This window comes from Camarhynchus parvulus, chromosome 11, assembly GCF_901933205.1.
Source record: "Camarhynchus parvulus chromosome 11, STF_HiC, whole genome shotgun sequence".
In the NCBI taxonomy this organism is placed as follows: domain Eukaryota; kingdom Metazoa; phylum Chordata; class Aves; order Passeriformes; family Thraupidae; genus Camarhynchus; species Camarhynchus parvulus.
Window position 1 is genome coordinate 13,469,390 of NC_044581.1, and position 20,463 is coordinate 13,489,852.

Here is a 20,463-nt window from a genome sequence, read left to right on the forward strand (position 1 = left end):
CAACTAACCATCTACCTCTACAATCTCCCAGTTATTTCAGCCCCTTCTGACCAAAGCAAACCATTCAGTTATGTTTCAAAACACTCTGTCGTTTTCAGCAGAACATGCAAAAGGCAACTGACTCAGTTTTACCACACACAGCACATCTAACACAAATCTAACCAAACTGAGACAGCTGTAGTACGGAAAAATGAAGATAATATTATTAAAAAATCAGCCAAACTTGGATTTACAACAACATGAATGTTGTTACCTGAAGGTGTCCATACTCCTCATAGGAGAAGACCTCATCTCCAGTTTCTGCATTGAACACAGAATGCAGACATGCAGATGGTTTGGGATCTTGTTTAAATTTCTGAACCTAAAGGTGAATGAAAGGCAAAACATAAAATCAAAGACAATAATTTCAATATGTTTGGCAACCACAAATTCACCATAGAACTTATTTAAATTATTATTACTATTGTTATTATTTCCAAACTAATAAATTTCTTGATTTGACCACTATGCAAACCTTATCATCAACAGTGTATGTTCAGAACAATTACTTTATAGCTGGTAATTAAATGAAACCAAGATAACTCCATAACTCTTCAAGTCATGCTTTGCTCTCCAACAAATTTTAAAATTTTCCAACCATAATGCCAGTACCTGATCCACATTTCACTCAGTGTTTAATGTATTTTCAACATTGATGCTACCTTCCTAAGATTGTCTTCTCTACCAACAAAACACAGCACGTGCCTCGGAACAAGCAAACAAGTACTACATTGTGGAGTCTACTCCACAAATACATTAAATATACTTCAGGTCATGACTCATATGTTTATTGGCAATAGAATGCACCATTTGCATTTTTGCTAAAAGCAGCAGCATTCGCTCAAGTCATGTCTTGAACAAATAGAACTAAAAAACTAAAAAACATCTTCCTTTTATGAGGCCACACAGTCTCTCAGAATAAAGTCCAGCTTGACTTCTGTCTGTTAGCTACCAGAAACTGTTTATTACTACACTGTAGGAACAGAAGAGCATCTGTAGTAATCAAGGCAAAAGCAGACAAGCAGTGTGCCAGCAGTGGGACACCTCTGGTTATTTAATGCTCATTATTCTTATCGGGCACTCCTCATCCCCAGAACAAAAACTGCACATCAAAGAGAAAAACGACAGCTGAAATGTAACAAGATCAATTTATGTCAAGATTGTTTAAACATATAAGACTCTCAAGAAGCAATCCAATCCCCCAGAAAATCTATGTCAGCATAGATACAAGTGGCAATACCTGCTCATTATTATTGTTACTGATACCCCATACCTGTGGATTTCCCATTTCAGTTTGTGTGCTCAGCTGTGAGGGAAGCTATAGACTTACATGAAAACTATTTCTAATAACACAGTTAAAAGTCAGTGAACTGAAACTTCAAATAACCACACAGAATATGTATATTTAACTACTTCTAGATCTGCTGCTAACCACTATGCAAAATTTGTCCACCACACCAAATTTTAATAAGAAGGCCTGAATTCAGAGCATATTCACAAGAGAATTAAGGGCTGAATAAATCGACTGTGTTACAACATAAGTAGACTACTCTGTTTCCTTACTCATTTTGGAAAGGTGTGCCCTTCTGAAGTTATGTCATAAAGTAAAATAGTGCTGGAAAATGTCTGCTAAAGAAACCAAGCACAAAATCAAAATGATCACATAGGTAAAGAGAACAATTACAAACACAATAACCAAGATAATAGTGTAAAAAAACCTGTCCAGCCTTAACAAAAAGTAGTTCTACATCCTTCCAATTAATCACTATAAAAAGACATAAAACCCCCCACAAGTACTAATGGTGTAATATTTGAATGGAACAAATAACTGCAAAATGAACACAAAGAAGTTTCGAGTGTACTCCGCACTTTTCTACCCAAAAATGCTCACATGTACTCCTTAAAACAATGCTGCAACAACAATGAAGCAGCTTTTCTGAGCTCGGGCCCCCTAGCACTGTGAATTTAGGATTTATATTTAGGATTTGTATTTAGGATGTGTATTTAGGATTTGTTCCCCAGTTTAATTAATCCCTGGAGCGAGGTGAGGCCGTGTCTGCAGCGCAGTCTCACCTTATCGGCCTGGCGCATGTAGCAGTAGAGAATTCCCCTCATGCACTTGATGGCAGAGTGCTCCAGCTCGTGGGTCCTGCCCTTGTCATCATCAATGCGCCTGCACAGAGAGATAACTCACAAAACAAATTGCAAATGCAGCAGTGGGGGGAAAAAAGGGACACATTGATGCTTTGGAATATTAAATATTTAGCTAACGCTGGTGCATAGTGGTGTCCTCACTCATATCTATGTATTTACAGCCCTAGTCATCCTCCTTCATTAAAAACAGTAAAAATAATAAAAGGGTTTTTGTCTGGCAATTTACACAAGCATTCCTCTTTCAGAACTTAAGAATTAAAAAAAAGTCCTTCTTGATATTATAACATCCAGTCCCTTGCAAGTAAATGATTCTTAGGACCAGCAACAAGCCTGCCAATGCCCTGAACTCTCCTACTAGATTTAAAAGTCTCCCTGAGTACAATTTGCCAGAAGAAGCTCTATTTTTAGTAACAGGCACTGATTCCACTGTAACAAATACCGGCACCAATTACATTATATGAAAACATGTTTACTTACCAAAAGTAGAGTGACATTTTTAACCTAGCACCTACGTAAATATTTTTACCCAGATTTGGAAATGCGCCGTTCTCTATGGGTTTACAAATCTATTTTTTGTAAAGCTTCATCTTTTAACACTTTCCCAGGGAACTGAATAAGAGAGGGGTAACCTGGCAGAGACATGAGGGTAGAAGTTACTCACCTGTAAGCAAGGGCCAGTGCCCAGGCACAGGCAGCACAGTAAAGGCTGTCATGGACTTTTGCCTTCTGGTTACTCCCAAAAGTCTTGGTAGGGAACAGACCTGTGGTTGGGCTTTGATAGACCAGCAATGTTGATTTAACTGGAAAAAGGAAAAATAAAAAAGATTGTTAACAACATTTATATTTCTTCCAGATTCTAAATAGATTTTCAGGAACAGATCAAGGCGTAAACAACCTGTTAGAGCATGCACAAGATAAAATAAGGGAAAGAAAAGTAAGGAGAAACACACACAAAATTTGTTACATTGGTTTTTTCAGCCACTCAAATTAGACCTTCTTACACAAAACCCCAGCAGTATTCAAAACTATTTCTATGACTCTGTTCTAGCACAACCCACTTTGTACAGAATTTCTACAAAGCAACCCAGTAACTTCCTTTCTGTGGAAGGAAAACAGTAGAAAAAAGTGACTACAGTATGTCAACTGCCCCCCAATCAGTTAAATGCTTAAACTCTCCAGAACTCTACATTCATAAAAATTACATTTTTAACTCAGGCCAGATGATTGTATCAATATTTATATAAGTAGAGGGGAGTAAGCAAGGAGAAAGGACAATTAAATTATTTAACTCAGTATCTTGATATGAAAGTAGATTAAGACAGGAATTTTCAGGTTGCCAAAACCAAAAATACATTATAGCACCATTAATAACAAAAAAGAACTGCCAGACTGTTCCAAGTACTACAAAAAAGCTTTTGTCCATTTAAATTTTTCCTCAGCTCTTTCTGGTCAATGCTACAATCCTAAACTACACCTTTACCCAAAATAATTCTAAATTCAATCTTACACCTGAACTGGATCTTCAACAGACAGTTTGATTTACAGAAAGAAATGTAACTCAGCCCTCCTCTCTGCACCTTCCAAACTTCTAACAGAAGTTTAGGGAACTATCCTTAAGTAGAAATAATGTAGAGCTGATATTTATCATGCAAATACCAATTCTAACTCACATCTGGGTTAGTTCAAGCATTATTAACTTACCAATTCTATAGTAATGATTTAATTTATCCCACAGAGTTTCCCCCTCTGGCTTGGGAAGGTTAATACATTTAAGTGGCTCATAAATTGAACCTAAAATTAGAAGAAAAAAGAATACCAAAATCAAGATCAGAATCAGTTTCATATTTGTAATATTGCTAAGAATTACTGTGATAAGGTATTTCTTCATTTTTGTTATACAAGAACACAATTTACCAAATTTCAGTTGAAACAGAAAAGTTGCTTTCTCTACAGTCTCAGAGAATTTTTTCTACAGTACCTGTCTACACAAAGCAGACCTCCCCCTGTATCTCTAGTGCCTTGTAGATACTGAAGTACAGCAAATGGTACATAAGTGTAGAGTTAATTATTGAAGAGAACTATTAAATGTTGAGAATCTCCTATGAACATTTTCTTAGAACTTAAGTATGTTACAGAGAAAATTCCAGAAAATACATAGGAAAACAGAAGAGGGACAAAAGTACACCATATTCAATTCTTACTGCCCTACCTGCCTTCTAAAATGGTGAAGGTGTTCAACACCCTCAGTGTTTCACCTGGCCCAACCCTGTTTGCACCCATCAGAGTCAGCCCAGCTGATGCCATGTCAGAATAGGGATTGGCTTGTTCCCACATGCAGCTAAAGCTTAAACAAGTTATTCAACAGATAAAGCCCTCAAGTTACCCATATTCCAGAGAAATCCAATGCTATCAAATCCCCATCTTTCATCCTCACTTTCATTCTCACTACTTCCCTATCTGCACCTGAAAAGTCACTTTTACTGAGAGCTGAAATGAGCTACCCATTCAAAATTACTGGGGTGAACCATTTCCAACTTCTAATTTCAGAGTAACATCCTGCTCTCCCCCACAAATCACTTGGGCTTTATTCAGTGTTCTGGATGGCAAGATCTCCACAAGAGCCATGTGCTAACAGGAAGAATGAGAATTTCCCTTCCCAACCTGCACCCTGCCCTTTGGGAAAGCTCAGGGGATGCAGTGCCAGGGCAGCCCAGCCAGCCAAGCAGTTCTGGCAGGACACAGTGAGTGCTCCTTTTCACAGAGCCTCCCTGGCAATCCCAGCACTCTCCCAGGCGTCAGACTCGTGATTGTCCATATCCAGGACTCTCACTCCATGAAATCAAGAAAACAAAATGAAGAAAAACAAAAACGTTCAAGAAACAACCGGATGTGGGACTCAGTGCCCTGCCCAGTTGCCAAGATGATGTTTGGTCAAATGTTGGAGTTGATGACCTCAGAGGTCCTTTCCAATCTAATTGGGATGTGTACAGAATGGTGACAGAAGTTTCATGAATCAAGTCCTTTGGGGGAGAAAGAAAATGTCCAGCCATTCAAGAATGCAAACCTCATCCCAAGTTAGATTGCCTTTGCTTTGCCAGCACAGGAATGAAAAAAAACCCCACCCCTCCCCAGGCAGAGCCCTGGGTGCCTGCTCTGCTTGGATGTCCTGGTGATGCCCACCAACCCATCTGAGCTTCCGCTCCAGCCTCTCCTCCTTGGGAGAGGTTAAATGAGAAATAAACACCTGCATGTGGGAAAGGGCCTGAAAGGGAAGCACAGAGAGCCCAGTGTATTTGAACTGCCTAAAAAAACAAAGTCAAAAGAAATGAAATTGTTCTGTAATGGAACATATCACAGCTTTTGTATCTTCTATTAAAATAAATAAATAAATAAATAAATAATGAACATTCTGAACCAATTTAAATCCATTTTTTGAAGCTATTTTGTTTTCCTACTTCTTTTAGCCTATGAATCCCTGTCCATGAAATGATTAATAATTTATGCTGTTATACAATTGATTCAGTTATCTTGCAAAAGCACACAATACACTGAGCTGCAGTAACTGTAATCTTGTACAGTGTTGTAGTGAAAGGACAGAATACACAAAAGAAAAAAATCTTCAGGAAGTCAGTGCATAAAAAGCAGCAATTTTATGAGAAATTCACTTACAAATTTTCAAAGGCAAAATAATGATTCTATCTCTTAGATTAGCTAACTGAATGCCACATGCATATCCACCATCCTCTGTGTGTGAAAGAGGTTCAGAATGTTCACTTCCTGCAGGCTGCCCACCCCACGGTGGCACCAGGACACACAGGCACATACACACAAGTCAGAAGTTCCTGAACTAAAATTGTTTTCATTTAAATACTCACCAGACAAACTGTGACCCTCTGTGGCCAACAGAGAAACAAAACAAAGGTATCAAGAACAAAAAGCAAGCATATTCTTCTATTTCAGAGCATTCAAAGATTTCAACTTAGTGCAGAAAGAAGATTAAACAGAACAGAAAGCATGAAAATGTCAAAATGTCACCACAAATTACATTATTCTAGATAGATGTTTGAAACTTTAATACAAATATAGTAAAACAGTCAGAGTAGAGTGCTGATGGAACAGAAAGGTGAACAGAATTCAAACTTTGAAAAACTGACAAAAAATAGTTTTATGCTTTTGAGTATTCCCTGAAATTACTCCTACTATAAGGAGGAGAACTTGTTTAAATCAAAGTTTTCCACATATTCTTCAATTAATTCCTTATTAGCATCTATATAGTTTATGTTTTGCTTGGGTGTCTACAGCATTCTCCTGGAGAAATCATGTGGTAAATTGCATTTCATTATTGTCACAACCTAATCAACGCAAGGAACAGTCAGGACAAACACGAAGCTGCTCCTTCCTTGAGCTTCTGGAGAGAGCCCATAACAAGAGGAAGCTATTTTAAGGATGGCTAAAAAAAGCCTGACTCCAGTCGCATCCAAAATCTATTTGAGTTCATTTCAGCAAGATCAAAACCTGTCATAGAAAGCTATTTTCAATTACATATTTAAAATCTGTTTTCAAACTAAAGAAAAAAAATTAAAGAGATGACAACAGCAAGACTGCAGCACTCTAAACATAACAGAGTGACATTTGCAAATGGGACCCTGGAGGTCTCACTTTGTACAGCAGCATCCAGAAGAAACAGAATGAGGACATTAATTTTAAATACTGTTTTTCATAAATACATCATTTTATTATAACCATACAGTGGGGGTTTTATTTTAGGCAAATAAGTAGGTATGCCAGGAAGAACATAAAAACCTGTTCTGTTGATTTACTATTTTGTCTGCTGTCTAGTGGTGTAACAATCCCATGCAACATTTAAATAGCTTATTTGGGAATTCAGCTTTTCTTCCTACAAAGAATGAAGTGTGCCCATTATTTCCTTACACCGCAAGTGCATTGCTGCAGGCAGCACCTACTTCAAAATCAGTAAAAAATTGATAGAAAATCACAGTGTCACTTCCTGTGTTAATGTAATTAATGTCTGGTAAGAGAACACTCCAAGTCTTGATCCCAAATCCAATTAAATCCCTGTTTGTCTTCAGACCTTGCACTGACTAAATGCCTATATTCCTAATCTGAAGGAAAACTAATCCCCTTTCATTTCCTACCATTTACAGGTCCCAGAGTAATATGATTTCAACTCTCTTCAAGTTGAATAATCACTAAAAATATTAGAGATTCCTTTCAAAGTGATAAAGAGTAGGAAGAAATTTCAATCCTATATATGCACAACCTCTGGATACTGAAAATACTGTGTCATCCTGATGCTGCTTTCCCATCCACCTCATTTTTATTCCTGTTATACCTGAGATTAGCATTAACTGCTCTTCAGGGAAGAGATATGGACTGTCCAGATGTTTGGATTCAGAAGCTATGCCCAAAATAGCTTTAAAACAACTCTGTTCCCAAATTTGTATTTATGGAAGCTTTGGACAGACACACATCCTTGAAGATGGCAGTAATTGTGGATATTAAAGAAAAATACGAATTAGAATGGAATTCTGTAATGAGTCTATGGAGCAAGACTTGCATATTTCAACAAGGACAGTTTATTCAAATCCTTCAAGGTACAGAATTAATATAAACAAACACTTCCACAAAGTTAATCCCAAACAAATGGAAGCAACATGGCAAGAAATTTATTTCTAATATTTCACATGCCAGAATAAGAAAATAAAATGTTGGTTTGCATAATTATATCAGGCCAGGCCAAAAGAAAAAAGCTGAGAACACAAGATTTCTTTGTAGATTTGATAAGAATGAAAACTGATCACAGCCTCTGATGTGACATTAGGTCTGGACATAATCAAACACTTGAGACAGAGGCAAGCCCTGGATCTCAGATCACTGTAACTTTCATTACCCAGCACCAGTAAGGGCAGTGAGAGCTTCACATTACAGAAGTCATTGGGACCAAAGAGGATTTGATTTCTACTCACAGCAAAGTGTAAGAAATTATATCACAAGGGGATTTTTAAACACTACATACAGGAGGAAACCATGATCTCATGGTTGATCCTGCTTTGAGCAAGAGGCTGGAGTAGGTGACATCCTGACAACCCTTCCAGACTGAACTGCTCTACCAAACAGGGTAAGGAAACACCAGGAAAAAAGGGCTTGGAGAGTCAGACAGAAAAGTATTAAAGTATTCCTCTACCTGAATACACAGTAGAAGTAAGCAAAAGGTATGAATTATTACCTTAGTTGAGTGACAATAACAAATTAGTAAAAATGAGTAAAATCATGTAATAGTTTAATTTAAATAGCATTAAAGAGAAAAGTTTTAAAACTATAATTGATCAAGAAAAATCATGTGTTACACTGTGCAAGTAATTCAACTAGTATTTCATAGAGTCATAGAACATCCAGAGTTGGAAAGGACCCACAAGGATTGTCAAAGTCCAGCTCCTGGCCCTGCACAGAACAAGCCCAGAATGGCACCCTGTGCCTGAGAGCATTGTCCAGACCTTCCTGAGCTCTGCCAGGTTTGGTGCTGTGCACACTGTCCTGGGGAATCTATTCCAGTGCCCAACCACCCTCTGGGTGAAGAACCTTTACCTGATATCCAACCTAAACCTCCCCTGACACAGCTCCAACCATTTCTTCACTGATGACCAGAGGGGAGAAAGAAAAAAATACACACCAATTTATTCTGTCCTTTCTCTATTTCCTAATCATCTGAAGGCAGCTCTTTATCAAGTACATTGCACTTACTAGAAACTACTGATTTCAGGATTTACAGTAACTAACAACACAACCAACAAATGCTACTGAACACCAGAAATAAAATACTGACCATCATGCCAGTACACAGGAGCTTCACATAACCAAAATGCCAAAGTCTATCACACAAGCCTTGTAAATGCTACAAGCAAGGCTGGAAACCACTCAGGATATTCAAGGCAGGCATTGCCATTTCTAAGAATTCAAAACAATAGGTGTTAAAACTACTAAAAATGATTATTTTGCATCATAAAAGAGAAACATCAAATATTTATGCAATAATTAGGAAAGAGTAGGGATTTTTTTTAACGGTGTCAACACATCATATTTTTTGATGGTCAGAGAGGCAAAACTGAGAAGCCACAGGGAGGGCAGGGGAGTCCAAGCCACCCAGTTGTGTCCCTTTACCTGGTCACTCACCAGCACTTGTACTGCTACTGAGTTCAAACAAGGACTATACAAGAGTTTCCCCTAATCAGAGTGTCACAAATGGATACATCTCATCGCAAACTCCCTTCAAAACACACAGGAATGGCCATGACAGCTTCATATATTCCAGCTTCTGCTGTACCTGAGGAGAAGCTGTGCCAGGGGGCTTTACTTTGCTTCCACTTAATTTCCAAATGTCCAACTTTGTAACCAATGACTGACTGGAAATTTTACTTCTCTCTAAACTCTGTCACGCTGAGGTTTTTTAGGAGTAAATTGCAAACAGCATTCCTAATGCACCTTTCACATGATTGTAATCTTAAAAGAGAAATTGGAGGTCAGAGATGGTTGCACTGAGGGATACTGACAGGAACACTAAACAAACAAAACAGGAAGATTTGATAGTAGATTTCAATCTAAGTAGATTACAATTTTCAGAAAATTTTACTGAAAGAGTTCAAATTTTTAAGTTCTACTGTACAGTGCTAAAGATCTACTAACACAGAACACTGCATGAAACAAAACATACAATTATTTTTTGTTGAATTAAATAGCCACAAACAAAAACAAAACACAGAACTGCACACTTACCAAATTTTAAAAAAGCATGCGCCGAGGAGGCTCTGTCATCATCCAAACTGGCCATTTCAAATTGGTGCAGCTAATCACAAACGGCTCAGGCTAAGCTACAGTCACTTTCAAAACTGTTTAGTAAATGTTAAAGGCAATCAGCATTAAATTAAGTGAAAGCAATGTTAGTGGAGTTATTAACACAACAGAGTGCACAGCACAAACTTTCATTACATCTTATGTTTCCTTCTTCTACACTGACCTCTTGGTTTTATTTTGCTTTTACTTCCATAAAACTTAGTAGTTTACTCCATGTGAGTGAAAGGACACAGTTTAGAAAAAATCCATCTTTTGGATACTGACATGAGCTTTCTTATTCAATAGGGAATCCGCTACAAACACCAAAAGGTGATGAATACCATCTGATATATTTCTAGTTGAAATAAAGATACTGATTTAACTAGTGCACACTAAAGTGTTAAGTAACAATGATAAGGAGCTAAACTCTGCTTATGCACAGTGCTGCTTTCATCCCATGTGAAATCTACACCGGGATGTTTCCTACAGTCATATACATTACTTATGGCACTGAATATCTCAGTTATTAGGATATGTCATCTTCCACTTTGGAATATACAATAGGAAAAACACATCTGTAATTATGATGACAAGTTTTTACAAATCTTTAAAGTTTATCTTTTTTACAGTATGAAAAATTTCGGGGGCTTTAGACTAATTCAACTACTATATTTAGAATCTGCTCCTAATCAGAGTAGCAACAAATGAAACAGTATTTTATTGCTTCAGGAAGGGAAAAGAAAATTTCTGAATAAAATTTGGTTTTACTGGAAAAAAGTAATTCATCATTTAATACACATAAACATGAGGATACAAATTCCCTCCTACAGGATTTGAGTCTTACACGATCCATTGCTGCAGGCTATAAAACATGAATCACTGGTGCATTTCAGGCACGTGTGTCTATACTCCACATTTACTACATCTTACTCCAAGAAGCACACTAGTAAAAAAAAAAACCCAAATCAAATAAAACAGTGCTGTCTGTGAGCTGGGACTCCAGCACAGGCCTCAGCCAAACCAGGAACATGTGGGGGACTTTCAGTCACTTTCTGTGATAATCCCAACCATGTCTCCTTCTGACAGGGCCAGGAAGGAAGAAAAAAGCCCTGAAGTTATACAAATTTCAACATAAAGATCCAGCAGTAAACTTGAAATGTAAGAACATTATTTTTATTTTTAGCTATGAATGTTACCTGAAAGATATTAAATAAAATTTGATTTTTAAATCAACTCTTTCATCAGAAAAACTTTTCAACTAAAATAACATTTATTTCTTGACCAAATTTATTCAGTTGTTATGTAAAATGCCATGAACAAATCTCTAGACAATCTCTGAACAATGAGAAAGATGGAAGTGAACTACAACCTGTCATTGCTCAGAATACAATTCTTTATACATACAAAAAAGTAACAGGCAGCAGCAGCAAAGGAAACGTAAAGCGTTTGAAACCATCAAAGCCTTCTGCAGGCAGACCTGACCCTGCAGGGGATTCCTAAACCCGAGTGCTCCCTGAGGGTTGACCCTGCAGGGAAATCCCAAATCCTTGTGCTCCCTGAGGGCTGACCCTGCAGGGAAATCCCAAACCCGGGTGCTCCCTGAGGGCTGACCCTGCAGGGAAATCCCAAACCCGGGTGCTCCCTGAGGGCTGACCCTGCAGGGAAATCCCAAATCCTTGTGCTCCCTGAGGGCTGACCCTGCAGGGAAATCCCAAACCCGGGTGCTCCCTGAGGGCTGACCCTGCAGGGAAATCCCAAATCCTTGTGCTCCCTGAGGGCTGACCCTGCAGGGAAATCCCAAACCCGGGTGCTCCCTGAGGGCTGACCCTGCAGGGGATCCCCAAACCCGGGTGCTCCCTGGGGCTGACCCTGCAGGGGATCCCCAAACCCGGGTGCTCCCTGAGGGCTGACCCTGCAGGGGATTCCCAAACCCGAGTGTTCCCTGAGGGCTGATCCTGCAGGGGATTCCCAAACCCGAGTGTTCCCTGAGGACTGACCCTGCAGGGAAATCCCAAACCCGGGTGCCCCCTGGGGCTCAGGATTCCCGATGCACCGGGCTGCACTGCCCGCCCCGGCCCTGCAGAGCCCCACGGCTCCGGTTGTCAGTCACACTCCCGGCCCCGGTAATCGCAACCGGCCGCCAGTAACACCGCCTTCCGCGGGCAGTCCTCAGCGCGGGACTGCCAATCAATCTATGCACAAACTAAACTTTTAAAGCCAAATTAATCAGACCAGACTTTAAACAATCAATTCTTTAGAGCCCTCATAAAGCCCCGTTTTGGTCTCACACTGTTTGATCAGTTACTAGCACAACAAAACTAACCAAACATGCAAATAAGCAACTAAGCGTTACAAGCATGTGTGGTGTATAAATAAACACAGGGATCTTCTAAAACTTTTCCCGTTAGAACAATTAAACGCCTGGAAGGACTGTACTTTACTTCAAGTTGGAAAAAAAAAACCACAACAACAAGAAAAAACAACTCCAAGTTTTTTGAAGTTCAGAAATTCAGGCTAACTCGGCAAGCAGCACCCTTTGGTTTAGGCCAGAACGAGCTGCCCCACGCTCAGAACACGGAATTCCCACGCTGTATAACAGTTACCTTTAGCTAAGAGAAACCTGCCAAAAGCGGGGACCTTCCCCTAAACACTGTATCTGTTCCACAGCCGCAACACGTTACACAGCTGCGGCGCTGAACATGCTGCCTTTGCTCCCGTGGGCACAGGTGACACCTGAGGGCACCGGGGGCTCTGCCCGCCGAGGGCTCGGGCAGGGTCGCCACCCCCGGCCGTCCCCTGCGTCTCTCAAGGCCGGGCCCGCCGGGGCACAGCCACCCGCGGTGGGGACGGGGAAACAGCCCCGGGCCGGGCCGGGAGCGGGGCGGTGAGTGACGGGAAGCACAGGGATCCCCGGAGCTCCTCCCGGGCAAGCCAAGAGGTCAGACCTGAGCGTTTGGAGCGAGCGCGCAGCTCCAGCATCTTCCAGCTCACGTCAGCCATGTGAGTCGCCGCCATGGCGGAGCGGTCCCGGAGAGCCCCGGGCGCGGGTGCGCGGCGCCGGGCGGGCCCTGCCTGGCTCCCGCCGTAAAGCGCTCGCGCAGGCTCCGCCGCCGCTGCCGCAAACCGTGGCCGCCGGGCCGGGCCCGCCCCGCTGCCGTCAGAGCGCGGGCGGGGCGAGGCCGTGCGCGATGGGGGCCGCGGGCCGTGCCCGCCGCTGGCCCCGCTGCTGGCCCTGGCCCTGCTGGCCCTGGCGGGGCCCGCCCGAGCTCTGCAGAATGTGACCGCTCAGCTCTTCGGGCCCGAGGCCCGCGGGACCCTGGCGGCCTTCGGCGACTTCAACTCGGACAAGCAGACGGACCTGTTCGTGCTGCGCGGCGGTGAGTGCGGGGCCGGCGGCGGGCCCGGGGGCCGCGGGGGCACGGGCGGTGTGAGCTGGGCTCGCCGGCCCTGCAGCCAAGGGGGACAGCCGAGGGTACCGCCGCACCTGGGGCCCGGCAGCTCCGTGCGGGGTGACGGCGGGGCTGGGGCTGCGGGGCAGCGCTGGCGGTGCGAGCTGCCCGGCCCGAGAGGGATGGGCTCGTCGGTCCCGGGGATGGGCTCGCCGGTCCCTGCAGTCCCTGCCGTCTGTCTCTTACCGGCCCGAGCACGGCCCGAGTACCCGGGGCTTGTGCTGCCAGGGCCGGCGCGGTGAGCACAACGTTGTTTGCAGGATGAAACTGACACTTGTTTTGCTCCCAGGTATTTCCTGTGTGACATACGGTACTCAGTTTGCACTAGAATGGTTCATATAGGGCGCATTTTTTCTGGTTGTGAAATAATTTAGACACTTCATCTTACAACTTGAATGGTCACAAATTATTGTTCTGCTCCTGCTTTCACAATATTTTTGGAAACAAAAATGAACATTTCATAGATGTGGAGGAAAAACTGCACATTGTCCTACTTTGACCATTAAAAGTTAAAGTGCCATGGTAGCAGTCACCTGCCACAGGTTTCTCTTCAGGCTTCAGATTTGGGGAGACCTCAAACCAGGGCTTATTTTCAGTGGTTAGTGTTATTTGCAGACATTAATCTTAGAATGTTTTACTTTCTTGAAGCACATTAAGAGTAAATTTATTCTCAGATTCACCTTTTTTTATTCCTTCCATCTCAGAAATGTTTTTCTGAGTAGCTTTGGTAAAGCATGAGTGACTTTCCCATCTAGTTGAGTTATTGAGATGCATGGCTCCCTGGAAATGCTCCACTGGCTCATCTACTGAAAAAATGGTCAGATTTAAAATGAATGTCTATGATAAGAGATTTAATTTTAACTTTCTTATCTTGCAGATGAGTGCATATAAAAATGTGAATAGTTATAAGTTTCAGGAATGAGATTTGTGATTTCTTTGTGTCTCTATAGCATCACTTGATAAGTAATTTTCTTGTGTGGTACTTACTGTAAAAATCAGATTGAAATAACATAGTTATTCAAACATTATTTTTCATAGCTTAAGTCTTGGTGAAAAATAACTACAGAATACTCTCAAAACAAAAGGTAGTAGTTCTAAATGGTGGGGTTAATGGCAGCCAGTTGTAAACAGAATGAGGAGATGAGCACTGGAGATGACACGAGACTTTGAGGAACAGGAGTCTGTAAAGCAGCCCTGTCCTAATAATCCTGACCCTTAATAAAGAAATGGGGATGATGCCTTGGACCTTTGGCTGGATATATATTATTTTTCTGATCTTGCATTACTGCAGCTGAATGAGAGTAATGTTCCCTATGCTCAGATACAGAAAAGAAAATCAGGTTGTGCTGATACCTTTGTAAGAAATAGTCAAATTGCTGAATGTAAGGGATAGTCTGGATCCAGAAGTACCCCATTGCAAGGCCAATTCCAAAGTACCAGTGGCCTCTGGGTTTAGTCACTTTTTGAAACTCAGAATCTACAAATAAATGGAATTGTGCATACACTTACCTGTTTGTGAGTCTGTGCATGTAACAGGTCAGTGGGGAAGCTCGTGCTGGTTGCTTTTTCATGTACCAGCTTCTGGTTATCCTTAATGCCTCTGCTGGAAGTCCAGGGCAATGAGTGAGCATTCCCCTGTTCACCTGCTGCTGTGTTTTACTTACAGAGGTGTGCGTGTGTTTTGTGGTTTACTGACTGAAAATTTTTATTTCATCACTGAAGTTAAAATTCTTCCTTTCTTCCCTGAATTTCAGTTATTTCTGCAACATAAAATATGGGCTTTTATTTAGATAATCCCGAAATAATGAAATTATACTTATATCATTGCCTCTAGATGGGGAGATGCTGCAGGGAACCAAGTAAATTCTGAGTTTCCTTTAAAGTGCTTTGGACAGCTGACATGGGAAAGCAGTATCAGATCCTGCTGTGTGAGACATAGTATTAAAAGAATTCATTTGAGTTAGCTTTTAAGCTGTAATTAGTTTTGTGGAGCTGCTGCCTATTACTTTTCCACATGTAATATTTCTTAATTCATTACAGAAAGTTTTATTTTAAGCAATGTGATAAAAATAACAGAGAGTTCTAACACTTAAGCACCAAAGAAGATTTGTGATATTAGCATTCCTTTGAGATGTAACTGACTTTGTATTGAAGAAGTGCTCCTTTTGCCTCCTTTTGGATGAGGAGGAAGTCGTGGTATGAGATGTCTTTCAAAGTTTTTGCTGCTGTGGGGAATGGTCATTTGTGGCAGAGTTGTTTAAATGTTAGGTTTGTATATAAGCCATTTCCAGTCTTCCTCTGTTGCTCATGATCTGCTTGCCTTGGCAGGAAATGAGCTGGTGATTTTTTTGGCTGACCAGAAGGAACCCTACTTTAAGCCCCGTGTTAAGCTACCAATGAAGTGAGTATGGCTGTTCAGTGTTTGCCTTGGAAGGGCCTCTCTGCTCTCAGGGGGAACTGCTGCACTTGTCTGTGCTCTTGTTGCCTCTTTGACTCGTTGTTCACTTGCCCTTACAGCTCTGGTTCTTTGGCCAACTTCCTGATCCATGTCCTGATACATTTTTGTTTTGTTGGTCACATGACAGAGTCTATAGAGATGAGTTGTGTCATTCAAGTTGTTTACTAATAAGTGTTACTTCCCAACCCTTATGGAATATTTACGGTTTAGGTTTTGTCCTCAAATTAGTATTTAAAGTACCCATATGTTGAAATGTTTTTGCAGTTGATTTGGATCTTCAGGACTGTATTTCCTAGTGAAGCAAACTGTCATTCCATGGCATACATAGGTCTTTGTGGTGGGCAGGTTTAGTATCAATGCCAAGAGATGTTTTCAGGGAAATTCATCCATTTGCTGTAGTTGCTAATGGAATCCAGCCAATATCATCTGATTTAGAAGAGATATGAAAGATGGTGTTCTGGTGTTTCTGTGTAGAGATGTTCCTTTGTCAAGTTTACATGTGGCCTTTAAAAAAACATCAGTTTTTAACAAATGTAAACCAATCTCTTTATATGTGCATATATATATGTCTAGCTTTAATATCCTGTTATATTATTTTGTCTGTTGCTTATGAATAATGCTTACCAATAGTATTATTTTTATTAAAAGTTAAAATGCTGTTATAGCTCAGCTTCATCTTCTGTATTCTATGTATTTTTATTTTTCCTTATTCCCTCCTGTCTTGGAAGGAACTAATTTGTTTAATGCATTAGAAAGGATCTGCTGTTAATCCATAATGTGACCTGTGTTTGTGTGTGTAAAGCAGAGTAGGTAAGCAAATAAAAAAAGATAGAACAAACAAAGGTAGGAAGGAATAGCAAGACCTGGCAGAAGGTAGGAGGAAATGGAATTGTCTTTTAAAAAATCTACCTGTGCCTGGCTCCTGCTGTTTAAACAGCTCCTGTTGCCTTATGTTCTTGCTCTTGGAATGCAACCAAAAGATCCTGCTCTCTGAAACACATTTTGGTTGACTGGTCCTAAACAAATGCGAGGATTTAATGAACTGTAGATAGCATTAACAGGATATGACTGAAGAATGTCTGATAGCTGAAGTTTAAAGTGTAATTTTCCTTAGACAAGGACAGCCTATCAGGTGCCTGATTTTAAGATACTTTTGCAATAGATAAGGACTTAATCCTAAATCAGGTTGTTGAAGGGTAAGATTGTATTGGACCAACTAATAATAATAGGGCAAGCTTTTGACTCCACAAGTGCTTTTTATATGCACACCTTTTTACCATTATTTGTATGTGAGGGCTTTTGTTTTTAATTCCAGATCCCTTGGTGTCACCATAACCAGTGTAGTTCCTGGAGATTATGATGGAGATTCCCAAATGGATGTCCTCCTCACTACCCAGGCCCCAAGTCATGGCAAAGATGAACTTTCAGTGTTTATTTTCTGGGGACATAACCAAACGTTAGGTGAGTTTCTGAGACTGGTTCTTAGTAAGATTGTTAGATTTCTGAATTCAAAGTATTGTCAAGAAGTTACAACTCATTTTTACAGTGTAATGATTGTTTTTAGCACTAAAATAGGGATTAGCAGCTATTCAGCTTCACACCCATATATTATCCTGCTGTTAGACTGTGTTCAATAATTAATGAAAGAGAACAATACTTGTAGTGTATTATGCAACAGATATAACCAAACATTATTCTAATTTGGCAGTACCTATTAACTGAAGTGCTGCTTCTCATAGCTTCCCCATCATGCATGTCAGCTTCACAAAGACTATCTCAAAAGATTTATCTTCACTTTGAAATGCACAGGGAACCTGCTGTGAACTTAAGTGCACCAGCTTTCAAAATCCCATCCCTAAACCTACCACCAGTACTATAATATTTGTGTTAAATGAAATTCTTTAAAGACAGTGACACACTAAAGTGAGTATTGGAAGAAAGGTTTCTGGAATCTCCATTGCTGAAAGTTTTCAAGACCTTTAGAATTGATTTTTCAGGAGTCTCTTGGCAGTGTTCAAGGTGTAGCTGATTCTGTCTTGGGGTAGAGATATGGATTGTATGAACTCCTGAGGTCTCCTCTGTTTCTGTTGACTTTGCTAGGAAAGAGTTTGGGGAAGAATTTAGGGTTTGAACAAGGACAGGCAAAAGAAAATACTCTCTAAGCCACAGAAACTACTGAAGAATATTCACTATTGTAAACAACTGTGTCATGGCATAGTTACAGGTGAGGCAAGTTTGCCTCAGACACCATTGCTTCTGGCTTTAATCAGAGCTGAAACAAGCAACCTGGAAAAGTGCAGTGGATCAATATTAAGTGAATAGCAGGTATCTCTAGTATTGGGAAGAATACGAGGACTTGGATTAAGTAATCCTGTTTTGTTTCAGAAAAAAAAAAACCAGTGTTGGGGGAAACACAATGAGCTATGGGGCCTGGAGGAGGAGTCAGAGGTTAAAAATTCAGGCAGTGGTTGGTATGTGCTGAGGCCACTGGTAAGGTATGAAGTGTCTTCTTGGGTAATAGAAGTGTGACACACAAGTCAGTAGGAGGGGACTGCTGTATGAAATGTGGAAATTGTAAAGACAAACACTGTGGAGAGAGAAGGGAAATGGGAATAATCTGGCAAGGAGTTTGGATTGCAAGTAAAAGTGAAGTCTAAGGTGATAACCTGATTGGATTAGTCCTCACTTCCCATTTAGAAAGTCTACCTTGATTGCTTATTTCAAATACTCAGTGTGTATAATTAAAAATGTTATTTAAACAGAAGTCTAGCATACAATGAATGTTAAACTTTTAGCCTGTCTTCATCCCAACTGTTTCAGTTCTCCTGTACCTGAGTGATTGCAGTCATACACAGAAATAGGTTTCACTAAGATCTACTTGGAATAATTTGTTGAGGAGTCTAGTGGAGAGGGAAAAAGCCTTCAGTATTTTAACTGTAACTCACCTTTCCTGCAAAATTTCAGGAAGCCATTTAGTTCTTTATATTAAGAGGTGCCCTTTTTTTAATCATAAAACAGATGGTTTTAAATTAATAGAAGAATTATGTCTTAGTTGAAAATGCAAATGTCAGAATATATTGGTAACTGAATCAAGTTCATATTTTCTGTTTTCAGATCTTAACCATAAAACTGTGTTAAATAAGACTTTCCATGATGAGCCTCTAGTAATGGAGTAAGTATGACCTACTTTTTTAGAAAACCACGTTTATAATGGTGATTAACAGCAACTTAAATATATTTTAATGCTAAAATTTGAAACATATGCTCATGTTCTTTATCTTTTAAGAACAGGGTGGTTTGTGTAATGTCAACTGATCCAACAAAAGATGATGAACCAAAATGGTTATCTTTACAATTCTTGTGTATTATATTATCCTGGCAATTGTAAGCGCATGATCTTTTAATTTTTTTCATTTCAGTACTGTGAGTATTCATTTAAAAAGCCGTTCATTTCTCAGGGAATTTTCTAAAGCAAAAACCTTACTGGCTTACCAAAATGAGCAAATGTCCCTTTCACAGTGTGCTTGCCTGTGTGTGAAATGCTGAACAAAAGTGGAGGGCAGTAGATGTGTAAGGTAAAGCACAGGCAGACTGGGAAGCACTGACAGACCTTTACAGCAGCTCAGACAGGAACCAAAATTCAGAGCCACAGCTGAGAGTTCTTCACGGCCCAGTGGGAAAATGTCCCAGTACAGATGAGTTTAAGAGCAGGTGGTTTGAACTCCTGTGGGGACTGAGGTGGCACTGACAATGTGTTCCATTTTCAGCTTCAATGGAGACTTGATTCCTGATGTGTTTGGTGTCACCAGTGACTCGAGTAAGCCACAGATCCTGCTGGGAGGGTAAGCTGAGGGCTCAGCATGGCTTTGGAACTTGGGCATTGTGTATCCACTTCCCACTAAAGTGTAGGATTTGTGTGTGAATCTTCTTTCTGTCCATGGCAAACATTCAGCGATACTCTTCATCTGCTCTTTAAAGTGCTATTTTATAGGGCTAGTAGGAATTCCGTGGGAGCTGAGAAAACAGAGCCACTGATAATAGACATCAGAAAGAGGAAAATTGGTTCTTGGAACAATTAGTTCCAAGAAGTTATAGTCCCATTTGTTTAGTATATTTTTAATATTTAGTATTATAATCTGTGTTATGGAACTTGTGCTGTATAAAAGTTGTTTTCAGGTTGATGATGCAAGAACTACTGAAACAGATCTTATAATTAAAGGGATGGCAAAAGAAAAATCTGCAAATGTTTGTGGTAAAGTTAAAAAAATGCTCTCACCTGTCTGGGAAATTATTTGTAATGGGAAGGTTGGATACCATAGGAAATCAAAAGCACAGGAAGTGCAGGATGTAAGAGTATTGAACTATATATATTAGGGAAATTATAGGGGAAGAGATTTCTGAAGTGGCATAAAGCAGAGGTGACTAAGTAGCAGCACAAGTGTGCATACAAGTGATGTCTGTATCACATCCCTTGTGTTAAGGAGTGCCTCATGCCACTCATGAGCAGATAGAAGT

General features: G+C 40.4%; 2 protein-coding genes across 6 annotated transcripts in view; one reads left to right on the forward strand and one right to left on the reverse strand.

Annotated features, from left to right (window-relative positions):
• PHKB (phosphorylase kinase regulatory subunit beta) overlaps positions 1-13,129 on the reverse strand; it is a 67,856-nt gene extending 54,727 nt beyond the window's left edge. For 2 of the 5 annotated variants that reach the window (XM_030955822.1, XM_030955823.1), the window contains exons 1-5: positions 12,987-13,129; positions 3,895-3,984; positions 2,855-2,993; positions 2,113-2,212; positions 254-361 (exon numbers count right to left, since the gene is read on the reverse strand). In XM_030955822.1, coding sequence (XP_030811682.1) covers positions 254-361; positions 2,113-2,212; positions 2,855-2,993; positions 3,895-3,984; positions 12,987-13,056 — 507 coding nt within the window. In that variant the 5' untranslated portion in view covers positions 13,057-13,129. Of the gene's footprint in view, positions 1-253; positions 362-2,112; positions 2,213-2,854; positions 2,994-3,894; positions 3,985-6,068; positions 6,087-9,984; positions 10,098-10,855; positions 10,985-12,986 lie in introns of all 5 variants that reach the window. The other 3 variants (XM_030955821.1, XM_030955820.1, XM_030955824.1) reach the window with 3 other exon arrangements.
• A 74-nt stretch (positions 13,130-13,203) lies between these two features.
• Positions 13,204-20,463, forward strand: part of ITFG1 (integrin alpha FG-GAP repeat containing 1) — a 69,538-nt gene continuing 62,278 nt past the window's right edge. Inside the window, exons 1-5 of the mRNA XM_030955745.1 lie at positions 13,204-13,418; positions 15,819-15,891; positions 17,264-17,409; positions 19,063-19,120; positions 19,716-19,790. Of these exons, the coding sequence (XP_030811605.1) occupies positions 15,887-15,891; positions 17,264-17,409; positions 19,063-19,120; positions 19,716-19,790 (284 nt within the window). The 5' untranslated portion in view covers positions 13,204-13,418; positions 15,819-15,886. The remainder of the gene's footprint in view (positions 13,419-15,818; positions 15,892-17,263; positions 17,410-19,062; positions 19,121-19,715; positions 19,791-20,463) is intronic.